Source organism: Mus musculus, chromosome 1 (genome assembly GCF_000001635.26).
Source record: "Mus musculus strain C57BL/6J chromosome 1, GRCm38.p6 C57BL/6J".
NCBI lineage: Eukaryota > Metazoa > Chordata > Mammalia > Rodentia > Muridae > Mus > Mus musculus.
The window spans coordinates 154,473,476-154,499,456 of NC_000067.6; the positions used below are offsets into that span (position 1 = coordinate 154,473,476).

Genomic DNA, 25,981 nt, shown 5'->3' on the forward strand with positions numbered 1-25,981 from the left:
ATGCCCGTGGGTACACACCCACCAACTGTTAAAGAGATATGCACATGGGCCCACACACACCTTCATGGAGGCCCACACAGAGATGTAACAGAACACCCACCAACACTAATTGCCAATGTGAACACGTGCCCACTCGCAGGCCCGACACGAGAGCAAACAACACACTTGTCACATACTTTAGACACTGATAGAAGCGCACTGAAAGGTGCAGAGTGGGGCACGTTCACAGATGTGCAGGAAACACGCATACACACCCACACACCAAGGCACACACTGACATTTACACTTGGTATCACTTTGTCCATGGTAAGGACAAAACCACATCATCCCCATGCCCACACACAGGACCACTCCCAGACACGCAGACCGGTACACACATACAGGTGGCTGCTGCGTGGCTCCCACATCGACATGTGGTGTCTTCTCCTTCTGTCTCTTCTGGGGAAGAAAAACGAACAGGTTCAGTCCACCCCAACCTATAGGAACCACAAGCCCCACAGCCACCAGATGTCCAGAGGGAAGCCAGAGTCTTTTTTGCATGTCCATGGGGCTTCCATGCACCTCTTTGCCCCCTGTAGACACCCCCACCTCGAGTGCTCCCACGGTGGCTTCTGAGTCCTTGCTATATGCAAATACCCAGATCTCATTCTTGAAGCACACATGCAAAGTCCCAGAGGATAGACTATTTCGTGTAAAATAGACCTTCCAATGCTTCACAGCATGCTGCAGTGAGTTCATACTGCCCCCTCTGGAGTCCTGCTTTGACAAGTACCCCTTCCCCACCATGTCAAGGGTGACCAAGGATATCCACACAAGATTGACTCCTAAGGTCATCACTGTATGGCAGATCCCGGCTCAATTTTATGGACCACGGAGGAAACAAATGCTCTGTCATGCACACCAGTGAGGCTATAGAGCAACCCAAGGCTAAGGACAAGGTCACACTTCAGAGGCCACAGAGCCACACTTTAGAGGATGTGAATGATTCCCCAAGGGCGAAGCCTTTAAGGTTTGCTCTATTCCTCTGGGGGAAAACACAGAATTGATTTTCTAAGACTGGTGTAAAGAAATATTACTTCTACATATGCATTGCATCCATTCAAATACACTCTCGAGGGAAGGTAAAAGTAGCAGGATAGATGAGCGTTGCAAGAGTAGAAATGAGTGTGGCAGCACAGGGTCAAAGCTAGGGTGGAGGGCAATCTAGCTGAGAACTTGCTCTAGCCTTTGAGATAGAGAACCCGGGTTCAGCCCAGTGAGCCCTGTTGGGTGTGGAAAATAGGTAAATGATGTTCTTTGTTTGAGAAGACCCCCATCAGTGTAGAACATGCCAGGCTAATGAGCTCTGCTCAACTGCTATAACTCATGCACTTGGAAAGAAGCCTTATAGAAGGGGCCAGTCTGAGGAAGCAGAGGCAGCCAGTCTATGTTCTCTTTGGGGGTATCTGGAAGAAGTACAAATGTACATGTGTACACACAAGCACTCATTGATAAAGACACCATTATAGAGATGTTGTGAGCTCCTTGGCAAAATCCATATCTCTCAGCATCAGCAGCCTATACTATAGCAGGCACGGGGCAGGGTGGGGGGCTAGAAACATTGGTAACATATAGAAATAGAAGCATACACTCTAGACAGGCAGCATGCATACCCACTGGGACAGGCACATCATATGATCTACTTGCAAATTCTTGAGTATGCAAAACACCAGCCCTCGAGGAGCATGTGTAAGTATATAGAGGGATTCTCTCTCTCTCTCTCTCTCTCTCTCTCTCTCTCTCTCTCTCTCTCTCTCTCTCTCTCTCTCTCTCTCTGAGACACACACACACACACACACACACATTTCAAGCAAAAGAGAAACTAATCTTTTTCATACAGCCAGACACATACTTAACACTTGATTTTTACCTCTCTATTCATGTAGGTAACATCCCAAATTTGCGCTCATACCCTCAAACCACACAGACAAGTAGCCACTAACTTCAACTCATATGCATGTGATCTGGTATATATCCCACAATAGCCTTGTGAAGCAGAAAGAACAGTTGTCCTTCTCATTCCAAACGTGGGGAAACAGAGGCTCTGCGGAACTAAGAGGTCCTCTTTAACGCCACGGAGCATCTTTTTGACAGAATTAAGGCTAACAGTGGAATGCTTGGGTTTGTGATAATGTTCTTTCCAAGGTTATGTGCTTACCAGAAATCAGTTGAATGAGCTGCACACCTGAGCAAGGCATGCATCCCTTGTGGTTACCCATAGCAACAATAAACACCACATTACCATGTGGACAGCAACCCAAGTTCTTGGTGTCATCTTCTTGAGGATGCTTGCAGCATCTGCGTCACCTTCACTCTGCACTGGTGTTCACTGCTTGGTTCCCACAGCCCTGTGCCTACCCATATTTCATTCATTCTTCCATTCCATAAATAGTTCCTACTCTGGGCTAAACATCATCTCCAATCACATCTCTCCAAACCCTCTTCTCCCGCAGGCTTCCTCATCTCAGTAAATAGAACCACCCACTCCTGGAGCAGCCAGTTCTATCCATCTGCACTTTTAGATACCTGTGTGTATGTGATTTTAACCAAAATATTTGAGTTCAGGAGAGCAGGGTGGAAATTACTCAGACCAGAGAATAGTCTGAAAAGGAAGGAGTTGTTTGGTATTCTCCAATCAATCTTTAATGATTTCTTTTTATTTCTCAGGCTCACAGAAAAGGGGCTTAGCAGGCAAGCCTTCACAGCTTTGGAAAGCAAACTCAAATCAATAGTAAAATAGATATGGGAGACACCACATAAAAATGGGGAGCATCCCAGTGGGTAAGGCAGAGACTACTCAGAAGTTCCTCCCTTCCAAAGACCAATGCACCAGGGACTTCTTTCTCTCTAGCTTTAAGTAACAGTTGACAGGGGCCACTAGCTCAGACTGTATTTTTCTCTCTCTCCATGGATTACCACTGTCCCCACCCACATGACAGGATCTCTCACACAGGGATTCCTTACACAGCCTTATGCATGCCTTGTTTATCATCAGGAAGAAATTCTGTGCTTCTTGTCCACCAACTGCCCCCACTTATTGTGCAGAGGCCAGGCCTGTGCTGGGCCCATACTGACTCCCCAAGTTCTCCCATGCAGCACTGATCAAGACAGATTCTGGCAGAGTGATCCTGTGTCTCCTTCATATCAACCTCCAACTCACTCTCAAATCTGTTCCATTTGGACACTGTTCCTATCAGGCTACTAGCACGGCCACTAAAACAGCTCTGTCTTGTTAAATCCAGTGGTCCCTTCTCTGTCCCCTGGCTACATCCCCTTGCCTCTTTCCCCAGCTTCTCCTCTGGCAGAGAAGCGCATGCTCACAGCCTCTGTCCTCAGCTCCACTCATTCCCTGTCCCCACTCTTCCTGGGTCATCTCACCCACACTGCTGGCTTAAATACCATCTAAATGCAAATGACTTCCCCCAAATCTTTATTTTAATCCCAACTTCTCCTCAATGCTCCAGACTCATGCAGCCAATAGCCTATTCACACACTTGGATGCCTTGGAAGCATTTCACAGTCAATGTGACCAAAACAAACTCTGAATTTCCACAGTCTCTGAAGGATCAATAAATGGTCCCACCCTTCATGCAGCCATTTAAGTCCCCAAACTATAAAACCGGTGAGAAATTTTTATTGCCCCCTACTACATTCAATACCTAAATGTATCCCATTGACTCACATTTCAAAAGGCAGAGTGAGCAATATTATGGTCTCCTCTGTTGCTACCTTCTGTGTCTAACTCATAATCACCCACACCACTTTAACAGCTAGCTGTGTCTCACTGTGGCCATACTGGACCTTCACAACCCATTTTCCGTGGAGTGGAGTGATATTTTAAAGTGGAAACCGTATTAACATATAGCTATGTCCTTCCATGTTAAGTGTTACCATGACTTCCGTACCGGCTGCCCTGGCTGTGCCACTCTCAATGGCCTTACTATCTTCTATTCCCCTCAGGTTCTATAAGACACAGTAGACCTTGCTGAGGAACAGTTCCTTCAGAACATGAACTTGAACTTTCTCCTGCAAGTTTAGGCTTCTATTATGCATAGAGTCCCTCTTGGATTTTTGTGAATAGTGCCCTCCCCCACCCACTATTCTTGTTACCTCCCCTGTAAGACTGCACTATGCACTGTGACCAGTTCATAGAACAGAAGAGGTAGGTCCCTTCCTAAGACTGACTATCATAGACACTGATAAACTAGATTTAGCCCAGAAGCCCAGGGTCAATTTCTATAGCCTACTCACTCAATGGAAGGCATGTTGGGAGCAGACATCGGGCTGACCTCCTTGGCCTTCTGCAGTGCATGTTTCTGGTTGAAGGCTTCTTCTTCCTCCTGCTCATCCTAGACACAAAACAGAGATAGCTTTACCTAGAATTGCCATAGAGAGAGCAGCTTCCTTTGATTCCATGCCAGGAGCTCTGAAGACCAAGCAAGATGAGGTAAGCAGAAGAAAATGTTTAACCCTGTCACGGAGTCTTCCCTGCATTGTTTATGAGTTCCTAGGCAGAGGTCTCATTTCTTCATCCACATTTTTAGTTGTTCAAAGGGAGAGTGAGAGACAGAGACAAAGAGTCAGACAGACATGGATAGGGACAAGGACAGAGAGAGACAGAGACAGAAAGACAGAGATGTATATAGGTTCCCATGGGAACCAGAAAAGGGCATTGGATTTCCCTGAAACTGGAGTTACAAGCAGTTGTGAGACACTCCATATGGTCCTTACAACCAATGTTGGGCCCTCTGGAAGAACACTGGACACTCTTAACTTCTGAGGCACCTCCCCAGCCCTACCTCAGCTATATTCTTGTTTGAAGTGAAAACAGCAAGGAAAACTTTCCAGGTGGTGATTAGAAGTATTATAGTACGCAGGTCTTCCCAGCAGGCTGTGGTTTCCACACACAGTATTTCATTTGACTTTTGCTGCAATACTATGAGACATATAGGGACACATATCTGTCTTTCCCTTTGTACACCAGAGAAAACTGGTATTAATGGAGATCAGCACTTTCACCAAAGCTAACACAGCCAGTGACTGACAGATATAGGACTCAAGGCCAGTTTCTCATATACTAAAGCTGGTATTTGCCTTCTCATATCATAGAGATGAGGATTTTAAGAGAACTGGGGAAGGACGGGCAACACATCACTGATCCAGTGGAAAACATTCAGAAAACCTCGAGGTGTTCTGTGCCTTCCTAAAATCAAACCTGTGTGGCAAGATTATTATACCCATTTTGTCGACCACCCTACTGCAATCAATATGGTCTCATCCCTGGGAACGGAGAATCCCTTAAAAGAAAGCAATATCTTTTTGAGAAAGGTAGTATCTGATTTAATAAAAACTTTTCTACAATGACCATGGCCAATGGATTACCCCAGCAGCAATAATGTAGGAGTCCCACTTCCCCTGACCACTCTCACGCCTAACCTGTTGAGGATTTGGTCACAAAGCTGAGGCCATAATATTATCACAGTGGCAGGAGCAAAGGCAGAGTTTAAAACCTAGAATTCTAATAGTTTTCTTGGCTCTGCATTCCATAATTCTAGGAAGGAACCTTCTGAGGACGAATGGAGAGAAGTTGATATTTTCTATATCCCATGAGGGACCCTTACTGAATCAAAGCTCAACCAACTCAGTAAAGGCAAACTAGTCCTTGTGCATGGGTTCGTGGCTGTCCAGCCATTTAAAAGCGTCCAGAAGATGACCTTCTTGGAAAATAGTGCTTACCTTGGTCAGTTCCTGGGCATTGGCCAGATTGTCCACAGCGATGGCCAAGAATACATTTAGCAGCGTGTCTGTGGGTATGGGTTAAGGATTGGGCAGGCAAGAAAAGTAAAAGGCTTCAGCAAGTCTGGGAGGGTACCTCCAGAGCTTTCCTGACTCTACACTGGAAGACGTTGCTAAGGCCATAAGAGAGGAAATGCAGTAATATGTGTCCACCCTCCTTCCTCATTTTTCCTCTTTGCATAGAATAAAAAAAAATTATCCCTGAATCAAACAACTTATGAGGGGAAGTAGGGTGAGGGAGCACCCAGACAGCCATGGCCTTGATGACTAGCAATAAACACCAAGAGGATCATTGAGTGAAATGTGCAGGGAGCTGAGTAACAGTGTTCATCTTTCCCTCCTGGAAGGCTGGAAATCTACTTAGACCAGTGGACACAGTGGACACCAAGCCACTCTTTCCCCAAAAATGGTAGGAAACAGGACCAGTTGTTTCTATATTGGGGTACTGACTTAGGTCTCTCGTTCTTCTGGTTAGGGTCCCAGAGAGCTTCCAGGATTTATTTGGCAAATGTCACAGTATGGACAAGTTTCATGCTGAAATCTACTCCTCCTATATGCTCTAACGTCTGAACTCTAAATCCTCTTTGTTCGAGGTTCCTATGTTGTGGAACATGAAACTGGTCCTTGCATAAAGACTGGTTCTGGATGGTTCTGGTGACTTACAGAGTAGCAGGAAAATCAAGGGGCTGCCACTGTGGCAAACTGGTCCTCCTTTTCTTCAGTGTATCAGATAGCTTCTTTTAATGCATTCTTCATGTCTAGTTTATAATCTGTTCCTACTACTAGAAGCCCTCATGGGAAAAGCTGAAAAGAGCATCCTTCCTTTGTGAGGTTAGATGCAAAAACGCAGCCACCCCAGCGTGCCGCCTCTGTGTTACACAGCCCAATTCAAGGTGAGTTTCACTCTTCTGGATACCTAATGCTTACACAAATATTCACAGTTTACAAGATGCATTTAAGCCAGACATAGTGGTACCCACCTTTAATCCCAGGCAGAGGCAGGTAGATCTCTGTGATTTGGAGACCAGACTGGTCTACATAGTGGGTTTCAGAACAGACAGAGCTATGTAATGAGACCCTGTCTCCAAAAAATGCATTTAATAATTACTTCATTCAATGTTTTTAGTTAGTAAAAGAGATCATTATCTTCTTTTGAGATGTGAAAAATAAAATCTCAGAAGGAACAAGGAAGTTTTTGAAGACCACAGCTGATGAAGAATATCCCAAGGACTCAAACCTCAATCTTCTTGGTCCAGACTTTTTTTTTGACTAGTGTCTTAGTCTTGTTCCTGATCCTATAAGCAAATACCCTGACAAAAGTGGGGTTTATTTTAGCTTCCAATGCCAGGTTCCAGCCACCACAGCAGAGAAGTGAATACAGTAGGAGCTCAAAACAAGCTTTAACTCTCTCCTCTCTGCACCTGACTATGAGCTGTGATTTGCTGCTTCAAGTTTCTGTTCCCTTGGCTTTCTCAAACTGATGGACCATAGCTTGGAACAGTGAACTGAAGCAGCCTCTTTCCTCCTCTATGTTGCTTTTCTCAGGGTATTTTTCCCTCCTCAGCAACAAAGTAGAACCCAGAGCATTAGGGTTAAGATTTGGAGTTAAAGAATTTCACTGCTAGTCTTCCTCTACCATTGTATTGACTTGGTGTCATCTGGTATTTTCTTTTCTCTTACAAGGTAAGGAATAGGCAAAGCAGTATCTATACAGCAAAAATGATTTCACACATAAAATCAACACAATAGCTGATACTTAATGGTATTAGCACTTTTGTACTATTTATTTTGAAGTTTTATGACATGGTAGGCTCTGCTGTATATAGATACATAGTTAACTAACTAGTGTGATAATCTTCCCACTATTTCAGTAAACAAAGATTTCAGGTCTCACATATTGTATAGACCTTGTACTATCTCCAACCACTCAACAAAGCTTATTATTTGTATATTCTGTAGATTTATGCAGTTGTATCTTTTAATGCTTGCATTCTTTACAGAATTACAAATTCTGTACAAATTCCTTAAGATGAAAATTTTGTCTTCTTTAGTCTGCTAAAGTATTGCCTATGGCCTCTCACCTTGCTTATACAAGCCCTATTACTGCCACCACCATAACCACTACCACCACCACCACCCACCATCCACCACCCACCACCCACCATTAAACACCTCCTCCTCCTCCTCAAAGGCTGGTGCAGGGAAGTGGTCAGAATTCAGAAGAACAACTTAGAAGGATACAGTTTCCAAACAAGGTGAGCACAATGAAGTAGATGGCAGACCACATGCCTGAGCTGACCCCACCCTGGGAGCGAATGCCATTGTACATCACCTCATTCCAGTCTTCCCCTGTCAGGATCTACATTGGAGAAACAATAGGCAGGTCAAGACTCAAAGTTGTCAGAAAAAAATGGGTCCACTGTGAAGGGCAAATATCAGGGCTGGATCTTATCTATCTATCTTCCTGTTTGATTTCCTGCTAAGGTGAAGGAGAAAGCTATTCCCATAAGCAAACAATCCTGTTTTTATATGGAAAAGAATTATAGTCATTCAATATGAAAAGAGGAAAAGAAGAGATACTCCAAGTCCTCACATTTCTGAGTCCCTCTGCCCTCTGGGCTGGCCATGTCTTGTGGGACTCACACTGATATGAGAGTTTGACCACCACCTGATTGTTCTCAGGGGTGACAGCATTCCCAAGGCAACAGCGTTATTGGGGAAAGCCTCAGTGGTTCTAGGTTGAAAACTGGGTTCTAATTCAGCCACATATTCTGTCTAGGCTATACTCCTTTTCATCTGAAAGATTCTAAAATACTGTTGAGATTGAGTTTTCTCTCTGACTTAAAAAAAAAAACTTTTTAAAAATTGTTTTTACTATTTTGAGATGGCAGTGGAAAGATAACCCATTACCTCATTAACCTGAACATAGGCTGGGAAATGTAAAGATTTCAGATTTTGGACAAACCACAAATGTGATTTCTGACTGCATGTTCCAGATATCTTATAAACGCACAGGTATGGGGAGAAGAGTGACTAAGTGATTGAGATAAAGCCATTTGCTGATGATAACTGAGGCACAGGAGTTTGAGAGATTGTTGTAACGATTCCTCAAATAAGAGGAACACTCCAAGGTCTAATAGGGAATACAATGGGAGCTCTAACACTCAAGACATTGTCTTCTTACACTGCTTGGTCTATGGGCCCCACATAGTGCTTCTGAGCTATCAGTTGGCCTCATACCTGGAACACTGTCATGATAGCTGCAGGGAAGGTGTCAAAATTAGCTGAAGGAGTCCCATCATTAAAGTTAAACCTGAAAAGGAAATTCAGGGAGAATCAAATGTCACTTTCCAAATTCCCCAGACTCAAGATTGCAGTTTTCATCATTTCTCTCTTCTCCCCATTGCCACTCCCCCTACTGCTGTCCATTCCAAATATGGTCTATGAAGAGGGTAGCCCCTGTGTCTGGAAAAAAAATCATGAGCTTTGAAAGGTACAAGTGAAAATTCAGAGTTTGGACTGGTCAGCAGTTATGAAATTCCACACTGATCATTTCACAGAGAGCTTCAAGGGGATAGGCCCTCCTGCAAGAACCACTTTCAGCATATGTATTAACAGCAGAGACATTTGCTTCTCAAGCATATCTACAGACTCTTCAGACCAAGAGCAAACAAGATGGTAGTACACCAAACCAAACACCTTGGTGCTTCCAGTCCTGAGACTAATGAGTGCTTCTTTCAGGTGGAGAAGCCCCTGGCCCTTACCTGCCTCCAAAGAGCTGCATTCCCAGGAGAGCAAAGACAACGATGAAGAGGAAGAGAAGGAAGAGTAAGCTGATGATAGACTTCATGGAGCTCATCAAGGAGACAACCAGATTCCGGAGGGATGCCCAATACCTGTGAACCCAGACAAGATCACAGGTATGGCACAGAACCATGTCTTTCCCAAGACCAGCTTGCCATCTGCCTACAAGTCTGAGAACAACTGCCTTGGTATATCTGTGAAAGCAAGGTGCTTGTGGCATGATCATCCCCTGGGAAATGTGGCACTCTGTGTGTTGTCATTGACAGTTTTCTAGCTTGGTCTTTAGGGAAGGGAGATGTAAAGAATGTAAGAAATGGAACAGAGAGTGGGAAAGCAAGGGGAGAAGGCAATAAGAGTTCTGTCCTCAAAGGTGACAGGAAGAGGCCAGATGGCACCACTTACTTGGTTATTTTAAATATCCTTAGGAGCCGGAGAGCTCGTAAGACACTGATTCCAAAAGATGTGCCAGGTCTGAAGATTGCCCAGACAACCTCAAAGATGCTGCCCACTGTGACCTAAGAGACAAACCCAGCCACAGTAAGAAGAGGGAGAAAAGCATTGTGGCACTTAGTACATAGTCATCAACTCTCATTAGGCGCTGGTAAATTTAAGACTCTCCGTCCCCAGGCAGCCCTAACTCCGATTGAGCTATAAACATGAGAAGCTGCCAAAGAAAAATGGCTACACATTCCCTATTTTCCCCCTGTCCTTCCTAACTTTAAATCTGCTCACTGGTCATTGATTTACTGACTTGGCCTTAGTGAAATTACAAGGCCTAGCCACTGCTTTTGCACAAACTTAATAGCAATGCATCTTGCATCATATCACCTTGGATACACAAAGGAGTGGTTGGTACCCAATTCATGGGAACCAATTTGAGTTATTCTAGGTTGTGTTCCAATATGGAAAACTCAGAAAGAGTCCACATTCTCTCATTGTTCCAGACTGCAGCACTGCTCAGAACATTTAGCTGCTGTTGTGTTAAGTATCTTTCAGGAACTGAAGCCTTGTAATTCTTGATGTTATAGTGTCTTTGTTGACATACGGTCTGATTGCTATAGGAAATCATAATTGCAATTAACATTTCAAGATTATTATTGTTCATGGGAATTAGAACAGAATCCAAGACCTTCTTTGCACATGGTAGGCAAGTGGTCTATTAACACTGTACATCTTTAATGTAGCAGTTTTGGAGTTATTTTGATTACTTTAATTATGGGTAGGTATACATGTGAGTGCAGTGGCCCAGAGTACCGAACTGTAGAATCCCCTTAAACTAGAGTTATAGGTGGCTGGAAGCCTCCTGACGAGTGTTAGATGCCCATCTGGAGCTCTTTGACAGGATAACAAGTAGCCCTAACCACTAAGTCACCTCTCCAGCCCCCTCTCAACTTTTGTTTTCTGAAACAGGGGTTCACTATATCGTTTAGACCAGGTTGTAATTTACTGCACAGCCAGTGCTAGCCTCAAACTTGTGGTCCTGTGGCTTCAGCATCCTGAGAATTGGGATTAGAGGAGCATGCCACTAAGGCAGGCTCTGAGTTATTCTGTGATCATACACTTATGGAATGTTGACTATATCATAGGCATTGGACTGGGGAGATATAATGAAGATGAATCCTCAAAACAAAGCTGAAAAAATATGTATGTGAGAAAAATCAAGGTTAAAATGGTCTCTTACTAGCTATTATGTCTGAAAAGTGCCTGTGCTCAGAACTGTCTGTTCTTGGTGAAAATGGAGATTGGCAAGTACTCAGAATCTTCATCACCTGACTGGAGCTTTGGCAGAAAAGGAAATGGGTTTGGCAGAAAGAGAAGTGGCTCAGAAACCTCTGGTCCTGCTACTCTGTTCTGACGTGAACCAGGTATGTTAGCTGAGCACTACCGTCTCTGTCACTTTATGAGTAGACGGCAGGCTAACTCCTAACACCCCATGTCTTGTTCGGGACCCTGGGAAGCAGCACAGGAAGCCAATGTGTGTGAAAGCACCCTGAACATCCCTAGCAATACACACATACCTAAATATTATATAGAAAGTACACAGCTAGATGGAAATGTTCTGCATGGCGTTGTGCTAATACAAGAGCGGGTGAGTGCATATGAGGGCATATGGAGACAATTATGCTCATTTTCAACTGAAGTAGAAAATAAACAAATGTATAACCTCTTTCTTCTAAAGCCACCTCTGGAATTAAGTCCTTTGTCCTTCTCTCCCAGACTTCACCCAAGATAATAAGTAGTTCAAAATTCTGGCTATGAGTAGCTTTGTAAAATCTCATTGCGCTATATAGTTAAATGTACACACTTTAGTGTATGTGTTATACATCAATACAAACACTAAAACCCAAAGAGGTTTTTAAAAAAATGAACAAATCCCTGCCAGGCAAGGATTCGCTGGCTTCTGAACTGCCTTTTCTTCACCATATCCATGCTCCCTTTACAACTTAAGACTTCAGTGGCTCATGCTGAGTGACAGACCAAGCTGCTTATCTAAACCCGGGGCCTATCACCGAGAAACAGAAGGACAGGCAGGCTTCTGAGGACTTACCCCAAAATCAAAGCAGTTGAAGGATGAGTGAAAATAGAGGCGTGGCCCCATGCCATACATCTTCAGGGACATCTCCAACAGGAAGAGTCCCAGAAACAAAAACTCTGCATAGTCTGAAAGTAGCGAAAGTAGAATCGTTTGTTCCACAGGTGGTATTAGTTCCTCTGCTCTCCAACTAACACAGACCCCTTATAGAGGAGCCCCAGATTTCAGAATGTAAGAAGGCAGCATTGGGTAAAGCCTAATTTCTGAACACTGCAAGCTGGGATGACACCCCTCCCACCCACCCACAGCCCAACCAACAGTTGCCCTTTAGTGACAGGAGCAGGGTTATCAATGGCCTTCAAGCAGAGGACAGCCCTTAGAGAAGAAAGGTCTCTACTGTGGATTAGCTGAAGAAGCTGAACATCCTCCTCTATACAACTGTATGTAACAGTCTGCTGGCCATCACTCATACCCAGAAGCCGTCACATTCAGAGCAGACTTATATGTTCCTTTTTAAAGTCCATTTGACGTATTTATTGTTCTCCAGATGATCTCCCCAGGTCTCAGTGATTCAACCATAAGAAAGCCTCATAAGAAATTTCTAGGACCTAAGGTACAACTCTAACTCATTGTTACCATTGTTGTGGTGTTGTTAAATGTCAGCAGCGATTATTTACACCCCACTGATCATGAAGGCTCTAAGCAGTTATTTGAGAACCTATCCTCCCTTGTGGCGGCTTTAGCTTCCTTCAGTGTGAACTGTTAGCATGCTTTAGGCCCTTATAGTCACCCCTACAAAAAAAAAAACCAAGCCACCCACTTGGGGGGATAGCAGTTGTTGTTTACTTACAGAGGAGGTGAGTGAGCCACTGTGGCTGGTTGTGATGAACAATGGCCACACAGGCAGTATTAAGAGCCACAACACTCAGGACGATCCAGTAAAAGACTTGGGACTTGACCATGTGGCGGATAGAGATGCGCAGAAGCCGTTCCTTGTGCCGGAAATAGGAGGCCCCATCTACTTTTGTGCTCTTGATACTGGCTCTGGCAAGAGGTGTGCCTAAGGAAGGGAAATGAGGAGGAATGAGATGACAAAAATACGCCAGGCTTACCCTCCACGATCAGGTGGCATCCAAAGGGCAAGCTTGAGTACCAGGGCAAGGTGACCGCCACATTGCAGACCTGGGCAATCCCTATGTTATGGGCTAATTAATCTCCACAGGAAGAAACCCTGATTTTCCTCTCCAGGCACTCAAGTCCTAGGAAACTGAAAGATTCCCAAGCGGGACACCAGGCAGACACCCAGCATCTTGACTCCTAACAGGATCGTCTTTATATCTGCAACAGACAGGCTTCTCTCTGCCCTTTCCCTTCAGATATGCTTCAGACACCGGAATCCTTCTGCTGCACTTGTGATATTGCTGCCACTGGCAACATAAAGCAGCAATGGGCTCTGTAAGTCTCTTCTGCTTTTTAGGATGGAGTGAGATCCTGCCTCTTTTTTTTTTCTGGGGAGGAAAAAACCTGCCATCGGCCAGAATCTGTAAGAGAACCTAGGATTGAACTGTAGTCATATCAGTGGGGTGTCAAAAGGAATTAGTTTAAATTTCACAGGATGGAAGTAGGTTGGTGCTACTATGGTAAAGCAAATGGCTTCAACTCCTCCCATGTGGGTCACTAGAAGAAATAGGTCCTCAGGATCCTAGAAATATATGAGTTGAGTATCCCTTATCCAAAATATATGGACCAGAAGCAGTTCAGATTTCAGACTATTAGTTTAGCGACTGCACTAGCAGCTACACATGATAAAGTATCTTGGAGGTGGGACCCATGTCTACAAATAAAATTCACATATATTTCGGATACATCTTATATGCCTAGGCTGAAGGTAACCTCATATAATATTTTAAATAACTGTGGGAGAAACCAAAGTTTCATGGTGTGGAATTTTCCACTTGCGGTACCACAGCATAGTTGTTGTTTTTGTTTGCTTGCTTGTTTGTTTGTTTGTTTGTTTATTGTTTGTTGTTTTTGTTTTAAAGTCTAATTCTGGAACAGTTCAGATTTTGGATTTTTAGATTAGGGATACTCAACCTGTATCCCAACGTGGGTCACTGTCACACCCAGGAGAGAGAGGATATATCTGCAAATAAGATCCATCTGTCACACTTGAAGAACCCTATACCCCAAGTTTCATGTACACAGCATCCCCTGGTCCTTTCATCTGTTCTGTAAATCATTGTCATCTAGGTTAGATTCCCATGCCTTCCCTTAATTCTGTCCCTAGATTCTGGATCCTTTAGGTTCTTTCTCCATGTAGTTCTTCTCAAAAGACAGGATCTTCATTTTCATGGGAGATCCAGAGTAGGAAAAGAAGATCTAACTGGATCACTCACCCACTGAAGAGATATCAACGCAGTGCTCATCGCTGGAGTCTCGGGTCATGGCCTCCGTCCGGCTCCTTTTGATGGTTGCCCTTCGAAGCACTACGCCAGGGAAGGGGAAGGCCAGTGAGAGGCCATAAGTACACCCAGATCATCCTGGACAAAACTTTGAGGGCTTTGGGCAAGAGGCCTTGTGCAAGGGCCCTGTGACACAGTTGTTGGCCTTTAATACTGGAGCCCGGGTGATGGGAATCTGGAGTTTACAGAATGGCAGGCAGCGCTGTGCTTGCCGGCACCTGCAGATGCTCATAGGTTTTGAATCCCAGTTGGAGTTTATCTACCTCTAACCGCAGTAGGTAAATAGGCCCTCCCTATCTATTTGTCCTGGCTCTTCCTAAACAATGGCATTTCCCGGTAACAAAAGTGGTCCCAAGATGATCCCCATAGATTTTAATAGCAGATCCCTTCATAGACCATCAGTTGTATGACAGTCTTTTCATTGAGCTCTATCCATCACACACCCTGGAACAATGCAGCTCTTGGGTTTCATTTCCATCACTTTAAAAGGCATTTAAATTCGTGACTCAATTCTCATCATTTTAAAGCATGAGGGATTTTATTACAGAGAGACTCCAAATGTTTCAAATCCCAGTGCGGCCCCCCTCTTCTTTCTTTCTCCTCTTTGATCAAGAGAGATTGCCACCGCCTTAGAGGGCAAATACTAACAAAGCACGTCTCGCAGCTCTTCCTTACCTTCCAAGGCTGATGTTCCCGAGTTTTTATTTTCTTCAGCAAGCATGACTTCCTCTGTATGGAAACGAATGGTTTGGTAAATCATCTGTAAATGCCAAATTATTTCGCAAAACAAAAATCCCTCAGGGACAGCTCTGGCTTAAGGAGACATAGAGAGTGTTAAGACAGGAGTTCAGAGCTCATTGTGGGCACCAGCATGGAGAGAAATCGAGCCTCACTGGAATGCGGGCTTCTCAGAACAAGAGGGCGAGTAGTGAGGGGTTCATGGGGGATGCTGACAAAGTGGAGAGTTCTATAACTGATGCCCCATGGCGGGCAGGAAGAAGTAGTATTTTTTGTTAAAATCTCCTACGTTGATGTAAGTGAAAAGGTTTTAAACTTCTACCTAAGTTTCTTTCTCTACCAAGCCCTCAGAAAGTACCTTCTTCCTGTCTCTCAGGCTACAGCATTTGTCCCCTCATCCAGGAAATGAGGCTATATTTTGGCTTATGCATCTTCATGGCTCTAAGGCGGGGGAGGGGAAGAGCCCAAGGGTCTTCAGATAAAAAGGCAGGTATGTGTCTGTATCTCCCCACCAATTCTATCTAGCTTTTGTTGAGCTGTACTTAAGCTAAGGAGGCGTGAGTGTGTGAGTACATTCTTGAATCTGTGTGTGTGTGTGTGTGTGTGTGTGTGTGTGTGTGTGTATGTGTGTGTGTATATGTGTGTGTGTGTATGTGTGCGTGTGTGTGTGTGTGTATGTGTGTGTGTGTATATGTGTGTATATATGTGTGTATATGTGTGTGGGTGTATATGTGTGTATATGTGTGTGTGTATGTGTGTGTGTGTATATGTGTGTGTGTATGTGTGTGTGTATATGTGTGTGTGTATATGTGTGTGTGTATATGTGTGTATATATGTATGTGTGTGTATATGTGTGTGTATATGAGTGTGTGTGTGTGTGTGTGTGTGTGTGTGTGTTGTCTCTGGTTCCTGGCTCAGAGCTGTCTTTTGTATGCTAATGAGATGATTCATGGCAGGAAAGAGCCCAGGATAACTTAAGGACAGGAGCTGGTAGCCAGGAAAAACTCAGCCACGTGATCAAGAGGTAGAATTTGTTTATCCATTCCTACCTTTGAGGAAGAGAGGGGACCCTGGGGCCACTGGTCTATTACCAATGACTAACAATTTAATCCAACATTCCTATGTATGGAAATCTCCACAGACTTCCAAAAGAATGTACTTTGAGAGTTTCCAGGTCTGTGAACACCTCTGTGTGCTTAGAGGCTCATGAGCCTCATCTTAGACTTTATCCTGTACATCCATGATCTATACTGTTTCTAAGTTGTATTTTATATTAAGCAGTATCCTTTCCCCAAGGTTATTCTTTATTCTTTAAAAAAAAAGTTATTCTTTTTAAAAAAAAAGTCAATGAACTGATGAGAGGCAGGGATTGTAAAGCTTTCTAAAATGTACATTTGACCAGACAGAATTAAGGCCCATCTTGGATCCCACTTTCTGGCTTCTGAAATAGAGATAGCCTGAGAATAAGGCTTTAACCTATAGAGTATGTGCTACCTTCAGGGGATGTTTAATGTCAGAATCCATTCTTGAATGCACAGTGGGTGCCAGCAAATTGAAGGGCCCATTGGTGTTAGGGCATTCAATCCTTCGTTGGTATATAAAAAGATATCACAAGTTCTTAAGGGCTTCTTTTCCTAGGCTTCTTCTCTTCAGGAGCAGAGTCATCAATGAGGTATCAACTAATGGAGAGCCTTATATGAGTAGAACTCATTACCATCCCCTTCAAAAGGACCAACAAAACAGCCTTTCTGTCCCATATCTGCTGGTTTCCAAGGTACCCTTCTAAGAATGATGGTGTTGAATTTTGATCTCTACCCTGCTTTAGCCCATAAGTGCTTTGACAGTCATTTCCAAAGATACAGGCTGTTGGGGAAAAGCTTGCAGCAGGTCTTATCAAACAATGGTTTGATGTATGCACTCATAGCAATTAACAGCAAGTAGAAAAGGATAAAGCTATTGCTGTCATTCTACCTTAATATAAAATTGAGAGCATATAGAATTCATTTCCCAGGGAACATTTTGAGGTTTGGACATTACTATGAAGGGTAGCCATTATAATACATCATAATGTTTAGCTTAGGACTTCAAGTACAGCCTCTGGTGAAATTCCACATTGACAGGTGAAGTGTTACAGGTAGGGTGCTCCTTCTTGCAGACATATAAGGTATTTAAGGCACTTTATAAAACATTTGGAGGGTATCACTATAAAATCAAATCCCTGATAAACTATATTCCAGAAAACATAATTACCTTAGCCAGACGTTGCATTTGCTTTGCACAGTGCCTGACTTTGAAATGGGCAGATAGGAGGGCTCCCAGGAAAGGCTGAAGATGTGCAGGGCTGCTGAGGATTTCTGAGAAGCACTTCAAGGGCTCTAGATGTGCTAAAACCACCCTTCCCCCACCAATGCCTTTTGCCAAGTTCGCTTTCGAACTTGAGTGTCTTTCCAGGGAAATGTTACCCATATGTCTGACTTGCTCACGCTCCACTTGTAAAGGGGAGGGCCAGGAAGCACGGTTTGATGTTGCAGTGCTTCTTTTTCTTAGGGGGGGGGGACGAGGGCTGCCTTTGCTAACTGGAAAAGAGGGAAAGGTTGGAGTTTTGCAAGGACTGAGAAAGCATACTGCAAGAGGAGCCACACTCCATGGCACCTGACCCTGGGTAGGATCATGGTCAGGCTTCGGAGAAGTCTTTCCTGGGTTTTCTGCCAGTTCATTCAGCAGTTTGTCAGATGGCTCCACTACTGAGGACACCAAGGACAGTTGGAAACTTCAAGCTGCCTGCCTGGCCTGAAGGCAAATCTGCTTGCCTTCCCAAGGTAAGGCAGACTTACCATTCTGGGAAGAGGGAGGCAACATTTATATCCCCCTCACCCTTACTCAGTAGGCTGGAGAAGAAAGGGGTGAAATGCACACACAATCAAAATGCCTAGTTCCTGCCTTCAGGGATGACAAAGAAATGTGGATATTCAAAACAGGGAGTATATGTCTGGCTCTTATACATACATATCCCCTCTCCGCCCTTGTAGATAATCAAGAGTTGACTCCTGAGCTTAAAGAGGGCTTTGGAGTGTTGGCAGCCCACGAAGTGTAACTGCGTCATTGCAAGTTCTCATGGAAGAATCCGACTTGCAGAATGAAGCATCAAATCAAGGTCCCTATTGTCCCCTTGTGACTTCCCATTTGTGGTTGGCTTTCTACTAGGAATAGAGTAAGATGCTGACTGCCAGGTGAATTTTTTATTATTATTATTATTATTAAAAAATTACTCTTTGCTCTGGAGGAAAACAAAGATATATAACACCAATGCAATCCAATCTTTAAAATAATAAGGAAAGCAAATGCTTCAGTTATTGTCAGACAGTTGGTGACTGATGCTTCTCATAAGCACCTGAGCCACCTTGGATCTGGTGGCTCTGTATTAATGCCTTTGTGGCAGGTCTGGACCCATCCCTAGAGCTGGGTCCAAATTCTTCCCATAAGTGAGCAGTGATGATAACTCAGGTGCCGGTGAATGCTTTTCCTTCTTCCTGTCTCCTGCCTGGACAGCTAAGTGGCCATCTCTTCGCTGCCTCTGGCCTTGGTCTCTAGGGTCTAATTCAAGTACAGCAAACATATGTTCCTTTAAAATCTCAAAGCAGGTCACCTCTGCTTACTAGAAAGTCCAGTGACCTATAGGTCACACGTGTAACTGCTGTGACTGGTCTATGACTGCCTTCCCGCTGCCCCCTCCACTTTTACCATGGTCTTGTCTCCTTTGCTGCTGGGGCAGCAGTGGCCATTCCCTTAAATCTGATTGGGCCCTGTGATTCTCCTCTCCAGATCTTTCCATGGTCAATCCCTTACCTTCTCCAAGTTTGTTTGTTTGTATTTATTTATTTATTTATTTATTTATTTATTTATTTATTTATTTATTGTGAAAGCTGTAGCACAGCCTCACCTTGCTTGATCTGTTTTCCCACTGCACATACCACTTTCTTGTGAGTTATTAATTATTCTGTTTATTGCTTCTTTCCCAACTGGAGAAGAATCAGTTCTAGGAGACATAAACTTTGGAGTCATGCTGGTCTGTTTGGCTCAACCCTCTACTCTGAGTCCCTGGCACAAAGTAGGCACTCAATCTAGATTTACTGAATGCATGGATTATCAGTCACAGGGTGACACAAATATAAAATATTACCAGGCTGTCCTTTTTTTCCCTCAGCACTGGTTTTTGTATTCTTTTCCTGAACTCAGTTTGACAATCCTTCCTTTTTGTGGAAGGTGATTAGTTAAAAGGGGGGAGAGTTAGACTCTTGAAACAGAAGAGGAGCCTAAACACTCACAGAGCGCTCACTGTTACTCTCTGCTCTAGTCTAGGTTGCCAGTAGGAAGGGAGTCTTAAAAGACACTAGGCAGGGTTAGTTGACTACGCATGCACAGTTACCCATCCATCCACTCATCCTAAACCTCACCTGCTTTGTCTATCCAGGCACGGTAGCCGTTCAATTCTCGCTCAATCTGTTGCTGGCGCCGGAGCTTCATGAACGCTCTTCGGTTCTCCACTCTCTCTCTTTCTTTGGCAAATTCCCTGTGGACAACAAGGACAGTCCCTTGAATTTTCATAACACCACGATGATGAAGAGAAAGAGTAGAGCAAGAGTGAGTAGACGCCCCTGTTCACTTCATTTCTACTTTCTGCAAGATGATCTCCCTCTAGTGTTCTACAGAAGTAAGCTTTATTCAACCACAGGCAGGAGGCCTCCCCATCCTTGCCCTGTTCTCCAGACTGAAAAGATCTTTTCCAGCCATGTGGTAGTTTCTATGTCTTCAGCCACAATGGAATCCTTAACCCTCTCAAAGCCACTGCTCTTATGTTTTCCATAAGTGATTGAGTTACATTCACCAATAAGTGTGTGCCAGTCTTAAATGAGGGTTTTCAAGCCCACAAACCCATCTAATCCTCACAAAGCTCTCATAAAATACTGTTAACATCCCCATTGGACAGAGGAGGCAATTAAGACTTAGAGAAGTAATTTGCAACTGGGCTGGCGCAGTGTCCAGTATATTGTGGTGTTCAGTAGGGCATGGTGCTGAAAGTCAGTAACCCTCATACTGTTAAGGACTAAAGGGCAGCCTGTGTCTGATGTCCATTAAATAAGAAAGGAAGAAAGATGGGCTAGGACCTAGCTCATGGGAAGGTGAATGAGGCAGAGGGCACTAGGCCTGACGGAAAGTTGAAGTGAAGGTCAAGAGGAAGGAAGAGCCCAGAGACAGGTAGAAGAACAAAGCTGTTCTATGGCATAAGAGATTAAATCTTGGAGTTTGGGAGACAGTTCAGTTAGCAAAATACTTGACACACAAGCATGAGGCCCTTAGCTTGACCAACCCAAGAACTCATGTTAAAAAGCCAGGCATGGTGACATGCACTTGTAACGCCAGCACTGGGGAAAATACAGGGACAGGTGGATCCTTAGGCCTCACTGGTCAACTGGTCTAACTCAAGATAAATGTCCTGCCTCAAGCAATTTAGTAGATGGCCCCTGAGTCCTGATAAGCAAGGTTTATCTCTTTATCTCTGACTTCCATATGCATGTATACACAAAACCCCACACGGTCTTATGCTCCAGAGCAGAAGGAGCATGAAGAGAAGAAAGAGATGGAGGAAAAGAGGAAAGAGAGGTAGAAAAATGATACTAGAGTTCCTTGGTAAGTAAAAAAGAGAAGAAGAGCATATCCAATGGGTTATCAGATGGGGAATAACCAATCACCTGCTATTGAGTTTCCCCAGAAACTATCACTACCAATCCTTTCCTAGTCACTACCTGTAAAGGAGTGGTTCTGATGTTTTGATAGGGAATCTGCATGTGAACACTGAAGGTCTTGTTCCACAGTTGGTTCTTGATTGATCAATAAAGATGCTAACAGCCAATGAGCTGGATGGAATAGGTGGGAATTCCAGTTTTCCCTGAAGGAAGACTAGCAGACTCAAAACAGGAGAGATTCGCCATGCTTTGGAGGGAGAAAAAGCCACCAGTTAGGTGAGATCTAGGATAGGGTGGCCATTGGCCACTTCCCTGACTGGGCCTGGCATAGCAGGTGGGAGGTGCTGACAGGAGCCTGATATAGCTATCTCCTGAGAGGCTTTGCCGGTGCTCGACAAATACAGAGGTGAATGCTCTCAGCCAACTGGACTGAGCACAGGGTCCCCAGTGGAAGAGCTAGAGAAAGGATCCAAGGAACTGAAGGGGTTTGCAGCCTCATAGTAGGAACAACAATATGAACCAACCAGTACTCCCAGAGTTCTCAGGGACTAAGCCACCAACCAAAGAGTACATATGGAGGGATCCATGGCTCCAGCCACATATGTAGCAGAGGATGGCCTTATCAGACATCAATGGGAGGAGAGACCCTTGGTCCTTTGAAGGCTTGATGCCCCATTATAGGGGAATACCAGGGCCAGGAATCAGGAGAGGGAAGGGGGGCTGGTGAGCAGGGGGAGGGAGGATGGGATAGAGGGTTTTTGGAGGAAAAGGGAGGAAAGGGGATAACTTTTGAAATGTAAATAAAGAAAATATCTAATTTTTAAAAAGAAACATAACTAAGCTGAAGGCAGATTTATGGTGTTGAGCTGGGATTAAAGGTAATTGAGCAACTGAAGCTGAGGGCAGATTTAGGGTGCTGATCTGGGAGTGAAAAGAAGGGTATGATGGCCAAAGAAGGCTTAGAAGAGCCCGACCATTGAGCAGTAAGCTAGTGTGTGTGTGTGTGTGTGTGTGTGTGTGTGTGTGTGTGCGCGCGCGTGCGCGCGCACGTGCTATTCATCTGCAGATCTGAGAAACCTGAGTGGGGCTAGTAGCATGGTCCACTCAGAGCTTAAAACAGGGTAGCATAAACTGCATTCTACAACTACCCTTCCAGGCCAGCTACCCTTTGCTACGATAGTCTCACAGGAGTACAGTTGGAAGCTGTACTCAAGGTAATACTCATAAATAAAGAACCATATCCAGCTAGAAAGGATCCTGTCAGATGTTCCCTAAAGTCCAGGGGAGAAATGAGCCAGGGACTGAGGGATGTAACCTTGTTGCAGCAGAGGGAGCAGGGACACTGGTCTAACATGATACCGAAAGATGGCTGCTTTGCTTAGCTTTCCTGTCTACACTGAACTGGTTTCCTTGGGCATAGGACCCACTCGCAATGGTTGTGATCAAGTTGAGGATGCGAGGACAAGGCATGCGCTTGACTGAAGATGCAGTAAGTTCCTGATGGTACTGTGGAGGAAGAGAAGGCAAAGGTGAAAGTGGAGAGTGGCCAGAGATGCTGAGGGTCTGGGTAGTGGAACTCATGGTATGGGATGCTTCTTGTAGTCTTCTTTTCTGGATTTCATCCATTAAGAAGTAACAGTGGCCTGGGTATTTCATGGCATCAATAAACACCAATGTTCTTACCATTGGTTCTTTGATTCTTAGCTTAAAATTTAAAAGTTATGTTCTAAGTATGACATGGAGAGGTTAGAACAACTCAGGCCTGGCTGCACACAGAGCCCCAGGTATTCAGTGGTTATGCTGCTTAATTGCGAATAACCCATCAGCATCTCCTTCCATTTCATAACATCATATATGCTCATGTCTTAAACTTCCAACTAGCTCTGGGAGCTGGCCTGGGAAAAATTCAACCTGAGGTAGTTTTTTTTTTTTTAATATTTTACTACAAAGGAGAATCTCAGTAGGATCTAACCAGAGGAATGGGGAAATCCCTGAGCATCTAGGGTAAGCAGTACAAGTGTTTCCAGTATCTGACTCAGAAAACTAATTCTGAAGTGTGTCAAGTGGCTCCTTGAAATGGCAAGGATCCAAGACTAGAGAAGCACAGAAAGGAACCATAATTCAAACCATAACTCATGGTGTGGTTTGATTAGGTGGGATATTCAAAATCCCACCTCCTTTCTATTCTATTCTGTGTTGAACCCACTTACTATGGCCCGGGCTGGCTTTGAACTCACTAATATAGCGAAGGCTAGCCTTGAATTCCTGACCCACCCTTTTCTGCCCCTCAAGTGTAGGAAACACAGGCATGTGACCACATGCCCAACAAGAGGAAGATTTTGTTAAGATGTTATCCATTTTATTCATCCTCCCATATTAGAAGAAGCCTCACTCACAGGATATGTTCAACAATGCAAAGCATCGAATGTGCTCATCAGTAAGCAGGTGACTCCTCTGCCGTGGGTCATAAAAGTTTCAGTAAGGCAGAACCTTCATCACTGTACCAGCTCGAGGGAGCCAGGGGCATTGCTGGAATCCTAGAACATGGATGCCAGGTTTTTTGTTTTTTTTGTTTTTTTAACTACAATTTCTGTAGAATTAATATATATATAGCACATCCCGTGTCACCTTCTTTTTGCCTCTATTATCATGGTGCGGTTTGATTAGGGGCAGGCTTAGCCAGCAAGTCCCTGTCTGGCCTCTCTATGTTTTGAAAGTTTCTGGGTCCTTTGTTTTTCTGGCTGGCTTCCCTTTTCTCTGCAGTTTAGGTCTGGTTCCCTTCTACCTAGTTTCCTGGATGGATCTTACTGGCCCAGAGCCACACAAATAGAACCAAGCCTTTTCTTGCTTGCTTGCTTGCTTGCTTGTTTATTTGTTTATTTGTTTTTTAAAGATGCACACCCATCACCACCCTCACTGGCTGCTGCAGCACTGAGGAAAGGGAAGGCAGTTCAGTTATCAAGTGGCTTTAACTCTGTTCTGTTTGCCCATTGGCAACTGTGTATTTCCTGACTCTCCCCACCTTCTTCTTTGCTGTCCTCTTCTCTCTAAGACAGACACTGACGTTGTCCTCTGACTTCTTCATGACTTACATGTGCACCAGCGCTCACATACATGCATGGGTGCAAGAACAGGTGACATGTGTGCACAGAGGAAAACAGTTAAAAACTCGTAATTATTGAAGCAGAACTACATTTCGAAATATCTGCATAAAAATACTTTTAGAAAAGAGAACAAACTTTTGTGCCAAAAGTTATTTATTCACATTTGCATGCCTGCTAGTCTGTAGACTCCATAAGGCCAGGCAAAGCCTTCATGGCATCACATATGAACAGAAGCTGAGAATTTTAACACATCTCTTTAATTAGATTCCATAAAGTATAAAAATAAAATATTGCAGTTAATGTTCATATAATACACTTATATTTTTTGTTTAAAAATCATTTCTGGGTGTTATATTTGTAAAACAAACAAACAACCCTGGTAAACAAAACCCTGAAAGGTGTAGAAAGGCTATTTGCCCAAGATCACAAAGAGAAAGAGTTGGAATTCAAAGTAGCACCTTCCATTTCAGGTTAGTTACAGTTCCCACAGTGCCTAAGCTGTCTCCCCCTCTTCCCTTGCTGTGAGAAGTCAATGATTAAAATCTACAGACTGGATTTTTGTTTTAGCTCAAATTTGAGAAATGTAGAAATATGAGAACAGTTTCGTTAGTTTGTTTTGTTTTTAGTGAGCTTTTCATTTGAGACAACAGAATAGAGGTTAATTAATTCCTATGTTGGATTAATAAAAGACCCAGAAAATAATTCACAGCACTAGTCAGACTGCTGTTATATTTGCCATCCTGTGTTCAGGCCATTGTTACCATGTATTCATATTGAATTTACAAGGGAAAGGGGTAAATAATATTATCTCCACTATTTGCCAGAAATAAGTAGCCATTCGATCCTTAGATCGTACATGTCCATCAGACCCTAAGCATTTAGGTGGCTAGGCCTGAGAAAGGGCAGCATGTTCTTTCTGTGGTCTTTTCCCATAAGAATCTAAGTATTGTTTCCTCTGTATAAGAATTCAAGGGATTACACAAATAATGCTGTTACAAAGTCAGAACACATGGCCTTGACCTTATGTAGAGACCAGATCCTGTCACTAAATTTCCTGAGGAATTTGGTAACCTCAAAGAGTGGCCCTTTTAATATCTCACGATGTCCAGTTTCTATAGATAAAACATCTGAACTTTAAAGGGAGAGTTCTGGCATATAGTAGAAAGATGGCCTGACATATGTCTGGGTTTAAGATGCGAATGTATATAATCAGTTCCATCCTCTATTTCTACATCCGTGGTGTAATGGAGTGCCCATGTGTTGTGTCTAGTCTTTGGAATTCCAAACCAGAACAAAAATAAATGAGCATGTGAGGCAGCAGAAGCACCACCAGCTCTATTCTCAGAGCAAAGCATCCAGGCGGCATCTGCTGCTAATGAACAGGGAGGGAACTTCTCTGTTTCCTCATCAGTCAGAGCTGACATTAGAAGGAAACCCAAAGGGCTGGGGACTTAGTGTCGACTTGCAAGCAAGAGGACCTGAATCCAAACTACAGAACTACCATCACCACCACCACCACCACCACCACCACCACCACCAACAACAACAACAACAACAACAACAACAATAATACCAAAGCCAAACAAACAGAATAGCTGGGTGCAATGGCTCATACTTCTAATCCCAGTAAAAAGAATGATTCTTGGGGGTTACTAGCCAGTCAGTCTAGACCAGTGGTTCTCAACCTATGGGTCGTGAACCCTTTGGGGATCAAACAACTCGTTCACGGGAGTCACATATCAGATATTTACATTATGATTC

The 25,981-nt window shown here is 43.9% G+C and overlaps 1 protein-coding gene across 23 annotated transcripts in view; it reads right to left on the reverse strand.

Moving 5' to 3' along the window:
• The window catches only part of Cacna1e (calcium channel, voltage-dependent, R type, alpha 1E subunit), a 493,980-nt gene that overhangs the window by 82,670 nt on the left and 385,329 nt on the right, over positions 1–25,981 (reverse strand). For 17 of the 23 annotated variants that reach the window (XM_030243929.1, XM_017312578.2, XM_017312848.1 and 14 more), the window contains 12 exons: positions 19,827–19,942; positions 15,310–15,363; positions 14,569–14,658; positions 13,023–13,232; positions 12,188–12,300; positions 10,042–10,154; positions 9,600–9,731; positions 9,076–9,148; positions 8,077–8,194; positions 5,776–5,843; positions 4,291–4,388; positions 382–438 (listed from right to left, as the gene is read on the reverse strand). In XM_030243929.1, the coding sequence (XP_030099789.1) occupies positions 382–438; positions 4,291–4,388; positions 5,776–5,843; positions 8,077–8,194; positions 9,076–9,148; positions 9,600–9,731; positions 10,042–10,154; positions 12,188–12,300; positions 13,023–13,232; positions 14,569–14,658; positions 15,310–15,363; positions 19,827–19,942 (1,242 nt within the window). The remainder of the gene's footprint in view (positions 1–381; positions 439–4,290; positions 4,389–5,775; positions 5,844–8,076; positions 8,195–9,075; positions 9,149–9,599; positions 9,732–10,041; positions 10,155–12,187; positions 12,301–13,022; positions 13,233–14,568; positions 14,659–15,309; positions 15,364–19,826; positions 19,943–25,981) is intronic. The other 6 variants (XM_017312795.1, XM_017312682.1, XM_017312660.1 and 3 more) reach the window with 3 other exon arrangements.